At 42.3% G+C, this 13,880-nt stretch overlaps 1 protein-coding gene across 3 annotated transcripts in view; it reads left to right on the top strand.

Annotated features, from left to right (window-relative positions):
• LOC140730493 (ribosomal protein S6 kinase alpha-5-like) overlaps positions 1 to 13,123 on the top strand; it is a 72,124-nt gene extending 59,001 nt beyond the window's left edge. For all 3 annotated transcript variants that reach the window (XM_073051007.1, XM_073051005.1, XM_073051006.1), the window contains one exon: positions 7,447 to 13,123. In XM_073051007.1, the coding sequence (XP_072907108.1) occupies positions 7,447 to 7,713 (267 nt within the window). In that variant the 3' untranslated portion in view covers positions 7,714 to 13,123. The remainder of the gene's footprint in view (positions 1 to 7,446) is intronic.
• The last annotated feature ends 757 nt before the right edge of the window (positions 13,124 to 13,880 follow it).

Raw genomic sequence — 13,880 nt, 5'->3', positions numbered from 1 at the left:
CGGAAGGTAGTGGAGGCCAATTCTCTGGATGCTTTCAAGAAGGAGCTAGATAGGTATCTTATGGATAGGGGAATCAAGGGATATGGGGACAAGGCAGGAACCGGGTATTGATAGTAATTGATCAGCCATGATCTCAAAATGGTGGTGCAGGCTCAAAGGGCCGAATGGTCTACTTCTGCACCTATTGTCTATTGTCTATTGGCATACAGAGAAGAGGTAGAGAGGTTTGTGAGAACAACAACTTGAGTCGCAGCATGGACAAGACAAGAGATGATTGTGGACTTCAGGAAGGCTCAGGTAAACCACTCTCCTTTGCACATCAATGTCTCTGGCACGGAGAGAGTGAAAAGCACCAAGTTCCTTGGTGCGCATCAACTTGTACCCACAACACCACCTCATTAGTCAAGAAGGCACAGCAACGTAACACTTTCTGATGAGACTAAAGCGTGCAAGGCGTCCTGCCCCCATTCTAACAACCTTCTAACAGGAGCACCGTCGAGAATGTCCTGTCTGACATCATAGTGTGGCATGGAAGCAAGGCAACAGATTGCAAGACCTTGCAGAGGACAGTAAAAACTGCTGAGAGGTTCACCAGTATCTCCCTATCCCCTATTTACTGGGAGTGTTGTGAGATAGCGGCATACTCTGACAACAGCTTTTATGGGGCCAGCGAAAGTTATTTGTTATGATTGCAAGACCCTGCTGGACATTAAGAACTTAAAGTTCTGCAGGTCTACCCCAGCAGTGAGTTGCTCATTGGCAGAGAAACTAAAAGAGCTGGACTTAGTGTGGATTATGCTGCTGCCTAAATTAGAGGCACGTCAGTACGCAAAGACAGTCTAACAGCAAATGATTGTCTTAGTCACTTTTCTTATGATCACAAGACCATGTTGGACATTGGTAATGTGGAATGCTACAAGTTTGATTCACTGTTTTATTGGTGAATGGCAGGAGCAGACGGCGGGGGAGCTGTGTCACCTTGGTCGTAGAAAGGACCAGGCCTCAAACCACTGTGTCACCTGCTTGCAGGATAGAGGCATTGGAGTCAGTGCACTCCACTGGAACGCCAGAGGCAGTGTGAGCAACGTCCATGCTGGAGCAGTGCTGCTCTCCAGTGTTCGCTCACTAGAAGACAAGATGCATTGTGATTAACTGCAGACTGCTGCAACATTCATGGACTCTGGGACTTGGACTGTATGGTTTTTGGTGTGACTGTATTTTACTATGTGTGCCTTGTGCTATGAATGACTGCTGGTAATGTGTTTTGCACCTTGGCCCCAGACCAATATTGTTTCATTTGGTTGTATGTCTGGGTAATCATGTATGGCTGAATGACAATTAAACTTGAACTTGAACTACATCTGAAGCATCCAAAGCATCGTTGAGGATCCATACCACCCATCTCACAATCTCTTTAACCCACTACCATCAGTAAGGAAGCACAAGAGTATCAGGACAAGAGCTGCCAGACTGGGTAACAGCTTCTTCCTCCAGGCTGTGAGACTAATGAATACCCTGCCACCACCAAGGTCTCGTCACTAGGACAGCGAGATGTTTACTGTTTACCTGTGCTGTGCACTTCATGCATTTTGAATTAATTTTATTAACTTATTTGTAGTAACATTTTGTTTTGTGTGCTGTGTGTGATATATGTATTGTGGGTTCACTGTGCTCTGGAGGGATTTCCTGATGAAGGGTCTTGGCCCGAAACGTCAACAGGCTTCTCCTTATAGATGCTGCCTGGCCTGCTGTGTTTCACCAACATTTTGAGTGTGTTGTGGTTGGGATGTTGTTTTGCTTGGTTGTATATATGTGCATTCAGATGACAAACTTGAACTTGAATTTGAGGTCAGGCAGCATCTATGGAGAGAAATAAAGAGTCAATGTTTCAAGCTGAAACCCTTCATCGGGACTGTTGAAGGGTCTCAGCTCAAAACGTTGACTCTATATTCCTCTCCATCGATGCAGCCTGACCTACTGAATTCCTCCAGCATTTTCTGTGTGTCACTCTGATTTCCAGCATCTGTAGAATCTCTTGTGTTTAAAATTAATTGAGTTATTATATTAAAATAAAATAGACTTTAGATTTAATAATTTAGTCAAAAGCGAAGCTTTTTAAAGAAAATGTTTAGGATTTCAATGAAAATGTTTCTGAAGTAAATGTTTTCCCATTCATTTGTACAGTGTTAATGATAAGAACCACTGTAGTCATCCGTGATTTGTAGGGGCTGTACTGGACCGTGAGTACGCAGGGTGGTAGGAGAGGTATATCCATGCTTGAAAAGTTCTGGCAGTATGGACAAAAGATGGCAACCACATTGGGTTGGGGGTTGCTGGCTTGGACTTTCCTGGTCAGTCTATGTCTCTCTACTGCAATTGTCCTTTCTGCCTCATACTTTTAGCCTTTGGCATTCACGGGAAACACTTTCCTTTCTGTAGTTCACCATAAAGTGGTTTCTTAGGCAACTGGTGAAATGCATACAAGCTATGTAGCCTGCCCAGTATAAATGGGACTGCATCAGGATAGTGAGATATTGGGCAGGCCGACCTTGGTAAGTACCTCAGTGTCAGGGATTCTGTCTTGCCACTTACATTGAGGAACTTTCTGAGGCAGACTGTGTGGAAATAGTTCAGTTTCTTGGCATGCAGTTGGTACACTGTCCATGTTTCACAGGCGTAAAGCAGAGTGGGAAGTCCTGTGGCCCTATACACCCCCCAGCTTCGTCTGTAGACTTATGCCTCTTCTGATTCAGATGTTGGTATAAAGTCTGCTGAAAGCTACACTTGCTTTGGTGATCCTGGTGTTTACTTTATCATCAATGACAATGTTCTGGAAGATATGTGAACCCATTCACCAGGTTGAGTCTTGACTGTTGACTGTGATGTTTGGCTCAACATCATGTATGATTTCCCTGGAACTGGCTGATGCATTATGTCAGTCTTCTTGGTATTTCATATCCTCTTTTGAACCAGCACTGAGGGCTGAGTCAACAGCAAAAGGGAAGTTTCTAACAATGTCTGTCATAACCTTAATTTTTGCTTGAAGTCTCCTGCGGTTGAACAGAACTCTAGCTTGCATGTCTTAATGGAATCGTAGCATCACAGTGATGAATTCCTTGGATATCTGGATACCTTGAAAATCATCGCCATGATTTTCCACAGACCCTTTGCTAAAAGTGTTGAACGGCTTGTAGCAGGAACCAGGTCAGCATTTTGCTCCTGACATTTCTCTTGCAGCAAACACCATGTTGATAGTCCCACATTAGTTGTTGCAGGGCTGTTGATTTCCCTTGCAGGTGGATGATGGATGCATCTTTAACTTCCTATGGGATCATCTCCTTCTGCCACATGAGCTGGAAAAGCTGATGGAGGTTTTTTGTTGGCATTGCACCACCTTCCTTGTAGGCTTCAGCAGGAATGCATCATGTATTGCTGATGTATCTCTTTCTGGGTCTCAGCTAAGGTCGGTGGAACAACCAGTGCTTCTTTGACAGATACTTAAGGCAGATGATTGATGGCTTCATCATTTATAATTGAAAAACAATTCAGAATTTTGTTAAAGTGCTCAGCCCACCTATGAAGAGTATTCTCTGTGTTCATGATCAGCGTGTTCCCATCAGCTCTAAGTAGAGGGGATAATCCTGATAAAGAGCCACAGACTCCTTTTAGTGCAGCATAGAAGTTCTTTAAGTATCTATCTGCACACGTCTGGATCTCATCAGCTTTGTTGCTCAACCAGGAATCCTGCATCAGGCACAGTTTGTGTTGTATGGTCCAGCAGTGTGTGATATTGGCACATTTTTCATCAAACCTGTCCTTGTGCTGTCTGGTAGCAGGCTCCAGAATTTCTGTAGCAGTGCTGTAGATCAGCTCTCAGAGAGTTGACTAAGCAGTTTCCACATTCTGATTGTCCAGAATGTGTGGACATTCTGATTGTCCAGAGGGTGGAGTTTAAGTGGTCTTCCAGAGTGCCAACAAAAGACTGCTCTATGTTGCTTCTTTTCAGCTTTGAGACTTTCAGCCATCTTTGGGATTTCTTTCCTTGTGGGTGTCCCTTGTGCTGGATATGGATGTTCACTTTACAAACAATGAGATGGTGGTTTGTCCAGTATTCAGCACCGCACATTGATTTTATCTCCCTTACATTCTGCCTCTCTCTCTCCCTGACGATGACATAGTGAACGAGATGCCAGTGCTTGGAGCAGGAATATGTCCACGAAGATCTGTTACAGGTGGGAAAGCAGAGGATGGTGTCGGTGATCCACAATTAATGTTAGGCATATGCCTGGAGTAGTAGAAGACCGTTGCTGTTGCAGCGGCCAACACTATTTCCCATTGATCCCATCCCAGGTAACATCAGAGCCTACTCTTGCGATGGAGTCACCAAGGATGATAAGCTTGTCCACGTTGGGAACAGTGGCAATAACTGAGTGCAGTTCTTCATAGAACTTGTCCTTGACATCATCTGGGTTGATCATGATTGAGGCATAAGCACTGACAATGGTTCCTGCCGTGTGACGGGAGAGTTTCATGGTCATGAACAAATCATTCACACCCTTTGGAGGACCAACAAGCTTACCAGCACTCTCTGTCTTCATTGCAAATCCAACCCCAGCCCTCACATTGGTCTCAATTTCCTCTTCCACTCCAAAAGAATGTGTATCCCATGCCCCTTTCACAAAATTCACCCTCTACTGCGAGCCAGGTCTCACTCAAGACTGCAATATCGACATTATATCAGGCTAGCTCTCTCTCTACTAGAGCAGTTCTCGTCTGCGGTCAGTCAGCGTTGACTCTGTCTAACATCGTGCGCACTTTCTGCGCATGGAGGGTGAGAGGGATAGTGCTTAATTTTCTCTGTGATGTGCTTCGATCGCTGTGATAGGGGCCCTGCCAGCCGTGGTAAACTGGCCAAGGAAAGAATGGAGCAGGCAATGTTTAGGTCCCTTGTTCTAGCCCCTTCCTCGTTCCATGAAGAGGGGACTGCTCAGTCGCTCAGGTGGCTGCCGAGAGTAACTGCTGCTCCATGTCAGTGGATAACGATCCCATGGCCTGAGTCACCAGTGTGCAGGTTTGTAGCTACATCTGTGAGCGTACCCAAATCTGCCGCTTCATCACTAGCCTGTCGCCACAGGACTTAGGTTAGTTTATGATGGGAAGGATAGATGACACGAGCAACTTGCACAGAAATATATATATAAGTATCGCAATAATAAAGCTATCCACATGTTAGGATTAACCAGAGACTTTATTTCCACTCCATTAAATTCCAATGCTATCTTTCCTACACATATCAAAGTGCAACTACGTGCCATATTCATCCACATATTGGTCCGAAACATCGACTGTTTACTTCCCTTCATAGACAGTGCCTGACTTGCTGTTCCTCCAGCATTTTTTTGCATGTTGCTCAATATTTCAGTTGTTTGACAGTGATGGAGCTGGACTTGTTATGGTACCCTGTTGCTGCCTGCTACAGCAACCCTGGGAGGAAGGTGTTGGAGGAGGTGTGCACTCCAACAATTGGTGCAAATGATTGCCTTGGACATTTCCCTTGTGATCACAAGACCCTGTTGGACATAGGTAATGTCGAGTACTGCAAGTCCGCTTCACTAGTTCACGGTGGGGGAGTGGGGATGGACTGTGTGGCCTTGGTTGTCGTGCAGACCAGGCCCTCCTGCCACGGGGTCTCCTACTGCATACACCCAGGGGAGGAGAAGCCAGAGGCAGTGTGGCGCAGAGGGCTTATGGGCTGGGTTGGAGTCTGGCCCCACCCAGTGGTGCTGCCCTCCATTGTTTGCTCGGTTGAAGACAAGCTGGATTGTGTTCATCACTAGTATGTGATGAGGAACTGCTGCATATTTGTTCTTGCAGCAATGTGGCTCCAGGACAATTATCCCATGCACCATCAGTCTACAGGCCATGACACTCAGGGCTTGGGCTATATTATTATTAATTCGTGACTGTATGTTTTACTGTTATCATAAGTATATGTGCGTGTGACTGTTGGTACTCCAGGGCACTTTGGCTCCAGAGGAATGCATTTTTGTTTGGCTAAATTCTTGTGTATAGTTGAATTAGAATTCAACGAACTTGATTGCCAGCATCTACAGAATATCTTGTTTTTGGCTCTGAATAATCCAGCAATAGCTGTTATCTGGATGTGTTGATGATCTATAGCCACTTAGACAAGGAACAGGAGGATGCCTTTTGCTCTACCGCAGCTCAGTTTAATATATTTAGGTTCAATAAAATATAGCGTATACCATTTTACTGCAGACTCCTCGACAACATTTGAATGGACCCCAGTAAAGCTGATAGCAAAGGGATGCGGTATTAGCTGAGTTGTACCTCACACAAAGGAAGTACATTGTCTATGTTGAAGTCAACTATCTCAGGTCATGACATCACCAAGGGATTCTAAGGGCAGTGATCTGGACCTAACCATCTAGTTGCTTCATCAGTGATCTTCTCTCCATCTTGTCTGAAGTACTTTGCTTTTGAACAAGGTTGATTCCATTTGCCAATCATCAGCCTATATCTGTTCGCAGCATGACCTGGATAGCATTCAGACATTGGTTAATAATAAGCAAGTACCTTTTATGCCCCACCAATGCCAGATATTGACAACTGCTAACAAGAGAACATCTGATCACTTGCCCTTGACATTCAATCTCCCACCATTTTCATCCTGCCACCGCCGTTGATCAGGAACTGAATTAGGCCTGCCACATTAATACTCTGGCTAAAAGACTGTGGTGAGTGACTTGCCTCCTTCTTCCCAAAATCAACTTCCTTGGTCAGCACCCTATCCATAATCCTCAATGCTCATTTCACACTACCAAACCATGACTGCCATGTATACTGTCTGTAAAATGTATTGTGTTTGCACAACAAGCCTACTTGATAGCAACTTCCAAATTCATAATTTCTGCTACTAAGGAGATACAGGCAGCAGATGCATAAGAACATCACTGCCTAAGATTCATGTTATCTTCAATCAGAAATATATTGTTCCTTTATCACTGAAATGTCTCTGTAGTGTACCTTCACCAAATGAACAACAGATGGTAAAATAGATGGCTAATAATTCTCTTCCCTGAGGCAATTATGGATGATGTTTAAATGCTGGCCTTATTGGCAATGAAAGAAAATGTACTTAGTCTGTTGGATCACAACCATGTCATTCTGGAAATGAGATGCAGCTAGGGAGAAGTTTGTATCTGGAAGAACTTGTAATTGGAGCCTGTTTTCAACCAAACATTAATGGCAGAATTATTTTGACCTACCGTCTGATCAGAAGTTGACAATGTTATCAGTGTTAAACATGAGAACCTTTTCTGCATTTTTAGACAATTTTAAGTACTCAGTCTGTTCAAAATTATCTTCTAGTACACATGTTATATTGACAATGTGCTCTAATAACTGTATGATTTTGTTATTTAGGCCTTTAATAAGTGCAAGAGGGAAGGTTTTTTCCTTCGAAGTGTTGAAAATGCTCATTTGGCAAAAAGGCGAAAGATGAAGAAAAGCAGTGCGAGTACGGAGACTCGGAGCAGTTCTAACGAAAGTTCCATTTCTTCACCATCCCAGTCTCATGGAAGAGCATCTCCTACGTGCATTGTTCAAGTTCCTTTATCAGCAAAAAAGTCAGAGTGTTTCTTCCAGTTTTCTGAAGCATTAAATAGCAGCTTCAAAAATGCTTCTCTCTAGCTAATGCAATAATAGTCCACCCTGTCTCCAGTACTGACCATATCCCTTCCCACCCTGTCTCCTGTACTGACCATCCCTCTTCCCACCCTGTCTCCAGTACTGACCATATCCCTTCCCACCCTGTCTCCTGTACTGACCATCCCTCTTCCCACCCTGTCTCCTGTACTGACCATATCCCTTCCCACCCTGTCTCCAGTACTGACCATATCCCTTCCCATCCTGTCTCCTGTACTGACCATATCCCTTCCCACCCTGTCTCCAGTACTGACCATATCCCTTCCCACCCTGTCTCCTGTACTGACCATCCCTCTTCCCACCCTGTCTCCTGTACTGACCATATCCCTTCCCACCCTGTCTCCTGTACTGACCATATCCCTTCCCACCCTGTCTCCTGTACTGATCATATCCCTTCCCACCCTGTCTCCTGTACTGACCATATCCCTTCCCACCCTGTCTCCTGTACTGATCATATCCCTTCCCACCCTGTCTCCTGTACTGACCATATCCCTTCCCACCCTGTCTCCTGTACTGATCATATCCCTTCCCACCCTGTCTCCTGTACTGACCATATCCCTTCCCACCCTGTCTCCTGTACTGATCATATCCCTTCCCAACCTGTCTCCTGTACTGACCATATCCCTTCCCACCCTGTCTCCTGTACTGACCATCCCTCTTCCCACCCTGTCTCCTGTAAAATTGCTATTCCCTTTTCTTGTTCCTTTGGCTCCACCACATCTGTTCCCAGGAAGAAGGGGTTTTCCTTCCTCCACCATTGATGCTGCCCTCACCCACGTCTCCTCCATTTCCCAAACACCTGAGCTCACCCCATCTTTCTGCCGACTTAACAGTGATAGAGTTCCTCTTGTCCTGACCTACCACCAATGAGCCTCTGCATCTAACACATCAGTCTCTGCAACTTCTGCCATCTCCAGAAGGATCCTATTACCAAACATATTTTTACCATGCCCCCTCTTACCCTTTCCACAGGAAATGCTCTCTCCATGATTCCCTTGTCCATTTGCCCCTCCCCACTAATCTCTCCCCTGGCACTTAACCCTGCAAGTGCTACACCTGCCCTTTCACCTCCTTCCTCGCCCCCATTCAAGGCCCCAGACAGTCCTTCCAGGTGAGGCAGCACATCACCCGTGAAGCTGCTGGGGCTGTTTATTGTGTCCTAATATGGCCTCCACTACATTGGTGAGAACTATTGTAAATTGGGAGACAACTTCATCGAGCAACTCCACTCCATCTGCCGAAAGCGGATCTTCTGGTGGTCAAACATTTTAATTCCCATTCCCATTCCTATTTTGGTGTGTCAGCCCATGGTCTCCTCTTGTGATACCATTGTGGCCACCCTCAGGTTGGAGGAGCAACACCTTATATTTGTCTGGGTAACCTCTAACCTGGTGGGATGAATATCACTTCCTCCTTCCAGTAAAAAAAAATTCCTCCCCCTCTCCTCTTCTTCCACTCCCCACTTAGGCTTCTTTCCTCTTCTGTCCTGCCTGTGACCTCCCCGTATTCTCTCCCTTTTCTCCTTTGGTCCACTCTCCTCTCCTGTCAGATTTCTTCCTCTCCAACCCTTTACTTTTCCTCCCTATCACCTTCTAGTTATCCTCCTTCCTTCCCCCCCCCCCCCCCCAACACACACACTCTTTATTCTGGTGTCTTCCCACTTCCTTTCCAGTCCTGATGAAGGGTCTCGGTCCAAAACATCAACTGTTTATTCATTTCCATAGATGCTGCCTGCCCTGCTGAGTTCCTCCAGCATTTTATATGTGTTGCTTCAAATATTTTTCCCCTTTTCAAGACTGACTGACTATTACATCCTTTGCTCGTTTGATCCTGAACTGTAGAGTTTCCTCCATAACCCTCTGCCCCTCCCATCCCTCCCTCTCTCTCAATGCTTGCACCTTTCTGCATCAGAAGGGATGAATTGCTGCAATCTGTTGACAGTATGTAGCCTTCTTAAATTACTTTTATTAAGGGATTAAGAACTTTATTGAAGATTTGATTCACAAACTTGCTTTGCAAACATGATAAAACTTTCTGGTATGGTATCTCATTTTCACTGATAATAATGCTACTTTATCACTTTAAAAAGGACAACTTTAAGCATGCAAATATGAATGAACACAAACTGCTGTTTGTCTCAATAAGAGGTTAATGGTGATAAAGATGGATTGTCTATTGTGTTTCAAGTGTGAAGCTTGATCTTTACGCTTGTATCTGTGTGATGCCTCATTTGCATGGACACAATGTCAATCTTTCAGTTTTCCCTGAGAAGGAAAATTTGATATCTGACCTAGAGAAAGAAATAGTCATTAAATAGGAATTTTCCTTGTGACACTGTGGGATTATGAAAGAGAGTGGGAAAGTTAATTTAACAGGTGGCTGCTGAGAAATACTGAGGAGAGGGTTGAAAACCCAGACATGTTAACAACATTACAGACCCCTCATAGAGAAATACATCACAGAAAAGTATACCATGATCGAGAAATATATTCGTTAATTGCAATCTAATAGGAGAGCTCAAGAATTCAACCATGACGTTATTGAATGATAAATCAAGCTGGAAGGTTGTGTGGCCAGTTTCTCTTATTTCCTAATTGTTTATGATATCAGAAAACACAGATTGGATCTGCAGCTGAAACATGAGAAAAACATGTGTGTGTTGAGTCAGTTATTTTGGATTTAGGAAAATAGGATACAGGTCGAAGGTGATGGGGAGTGAGAGCTGGGCATTGGCTGAGAATGCAACTATTTTGGAAAGATTTATGGAATAATATGGACAGCCTAAGCTGTGAATATTTTTTTGGTAAAGTAATAATGCTGGTAATTTGACTTGATGGTGCTTGCACAATTGAGATTAACCTAAAAAATGCCGTGAATATATAAAACTAAATAAATTTAAGGCAATTCAGATGGAAGCGTTCATAAAAAGTGGTGTGAGGTGGGTTTCTTTATGTGGCCTCCTAAAAGCCAGAAATTGGAATCATGCTCTTAAGCCCAAGGAAATGTGGCTGTTTTGAGGCAGAGTAAGAAAGCTGAAAAATGATCAGAACTTTGAGCAGAACATACTGCGTAAATTTGCAACAGAAGGTGGATGACGTTATGAAAAAGTTGACAGATTTTCTGTGTTTTAACATATTAGCATCCTTAGAATATAAATTGTATTTTCAAGACTTTTCACGTCATGTTTCAGGCAACTATGTAGCTGATGAAGAAACTTATTAATCTTTGTTTCAGTGTTACCATTGTTCTGCATACAATGGTACTTGATTCAAAGATTGTAGTTTCATGCAAAAAAATGTTGTTCCTCAGCTTTTCATTTTCCAGTGTCATGTTGTACTATTTTTGATTCATTTACATTTACTTGATTAGTAGTTTATGAGTGAATATTTGACTCAGTTACACCTGTTTCCTTTCTCAAAGTGTAATGCCACACTTCTTTATGTAACCTTTGACCCCTGGCTATATCTTTCCTCTGTAATCCATCTTTGGCTCCTCTCCTTTATGTCTTTTATCTCACCTTCCACAGCATTGGACATTTTTTGTCACAAACATTGACATCTTTTGATCAGTTGCCTCCATTCAATATGGAAAAATTATTTTAAGCTTCCTTTTCTCATGTTTTTCTTCCATATCTGAGCATGGGCTCTCTGATCTCGCCTCGTCCACAGAACCCTTGAACTTTTTTCCACTAAACATTCATTAGCTGAGGTTCTTCATAGTTCTCTTAAGTACTTTCAGTCTCTACCCAAAAACTGCCATCCTTCTCTCTCTCCTCCATAAGTCTGACCTTTCACCCTTTTATCATTGCAAATTACCTCCCAAACCTCACTTACCTTTTTTCCCCTTCAGTCCTAAGATATACTGTCATTACTGAAATCTGTGTTTCACTTTCCCAGTATTTCACAGCCGAATCTTTCAAGTCAGGCTTTGCGCTGTCACAGCCATGACATCTTATATTAACTTGGCTGTGGTATACTATCTCTGCATCTGTATGTAGCTTGACCATACTACCTTCCTAAGTCATCATCGCATCATTATGTAACAGGGTGGATTCCTCAAGTGGGTTTTCTACCTTGTCTATTTGACTATAGCTAGAGAGTCATTTGCAAACTCTCTCTTCCCATTTCCACACACTTTACCCATAAAGATCACAGATCTGCTTGATCACTAAAACAACCTCCTTCATCACATCATCTAACTTGGTCCCTTCCTCAGTTCAACTAAATCTTCACTGCCTAAATCTTCACAGATGCCATTATTACTTTTGATTACTTTAGCTGCTGGTGTCCTAGCTCACACTAAGCCCATCATCATCCCTGTGCTTGTCAACCTCCACTGGTTCATGGGCAGTCAACAGATTAATTTCAAAATTCTAATTCTAGCTTTAAAGTCTCTTGTTAACACTGCAACCTACATTTCTAAACCATTCCAAGACATTTGCCCTTATGTAATTCTTGATTATTCCTGAATATATTAGTTCCACCCTTAGCAATCATGGCTTCAACTTGAATTGGCTTCAGCTTTTTATTTGCCTTCCTAAACCTCTGCTTCTTTCCATCTTTCAACTTTTCTCCCACAAGAAGCCTTAATAATTTCATTGAACTTTGGTCATCAGATCCAATATGTCCAATTTCCTAATGTGGCTGAGCTTCATTTATTGTTTGATAATATTCACGTACAACACTTATGGATCTTTCATTATGTTAAAGGCACCGTATAACAATGTTGTGTTGAAAGAGCTAATGCTGTAGGCATGCGCTTGGCACAAACGTTTAATTGTGTAAATAGTTTTTTATATATACAAGGCAAGCAGGTTTTCAGTATAAAATATCAAAATAAAGCAATAGGGTATTTTTAATATGAGCTGTTATATATTGTATTTCAAATACAGATTAAAACTTTATTGTGTAATAAATATTTTCTTGAATTAGAGTGGGAACTGTTTCCATTACCCTAAATGTGTACATTATGTGAACGTTGTCAGTTTTTTTATATAAGACATCAGAAATGAGGAAACTATTTACATCAATATCTTTGTTGGTTGTTAAATGTAATTTGGGATTATTCTCATAAATAAATCTAGCTGGTCTAGGAAAAGAAGTCTTCACTGTTAATTACAAGTTTATATTCTATGTGCTTGTTACTGTTAATTATATTGCTTTGAGTAAACAAATATGATGCCATCTTTCCAATGGTATTTCTCTGATGATACTTATAATAGATTTTGATATTCAGAGCGTTTAATTTCTCTTTACCTAGCAGAAACTGATTTATAAATTAATTTAGTTATATGTTCTGCTGTGTACAGGAAACATGGGTATTTGAAGCTACAGATTCCTTTACACAATGAAAATGTTGCTTGTGTGTTTTGCAATAAAGTATTTTAAGAACATCATTTACATGCTGTATTTTATTCATATTATAGATTTTTATTACACTTAATTTCCACATCAATATTTATATACAGTTTAGAACTTGCTGAAATTCAGATGATTATGCACCAAGTTGAGCTAGCTAATGTTCCTGGATCTGGGGGGAACTGCAAGTATTCAGGCACTCCAAGATAGGTTGAATGGATTTCCATATGCAGTTCAGATCTCTGTGTTTGTCAGGTCACCCTACCCCATCCCAGCTAAGTGTTTGGTATTTTCCTTTTTATTGTTCAATAGGTGCAAATGTATTGCTGTAAATGTCCGGGAACAAGATGCACTTGTAAGTTTGAAGTACCTGGCCACAAATAATTTGCAGAATGTCAAGATCTGTGTAGAAAATTCGGGTGCCACAGTTTATATACTCTTGTCACAGATGTGGATATCAGGTTTAAATAAAATTTATTTGGATCCCTTGTAAAGTTTACAGTGCCCATATTTCAAATTATGGAGAAGATATATTTCACCATTGCATAGGAACCTTCACTATTCAAAAAGATTTATTATCTTTTTTTTGTTGGAATTGGAATTGAAGTAGTACCATAACCCTGATTCTTGGTGTGAAACTGGGTGCAAGAGCCTGAGGCTTGCTCAGGTTCAGGTAAGTAGCACACTGGGATAGGAATCTGAAAGACCATGTCAGGTGCTCTGATTCCTTGCCTTGTTCATTTTATCGTACCTTTCTAATTCACAGCAGATGCAAAGACTGGCAGCATGGCGTGC

This window comes from Hemitrygon akajei, chromosome 7 (assembly GCF_048418815.1).
Source record: "Hemitrygon akajei chromosome 7, sHemAka1.3, whole genome shotgun sequence".
Taxonomy (NCBI): Eukaryota; Metazoa; Chordata; class Chondrichthyes; order Myliobatiformes; family Dasyatidae; genus Hemitrygon; species Hemitrygon akajei.
The sequence above is the reverse complement of the archived record's forward strand: the minus strand, read 5'-3'. Positions and strand labels throughout refer to the sequence as shown.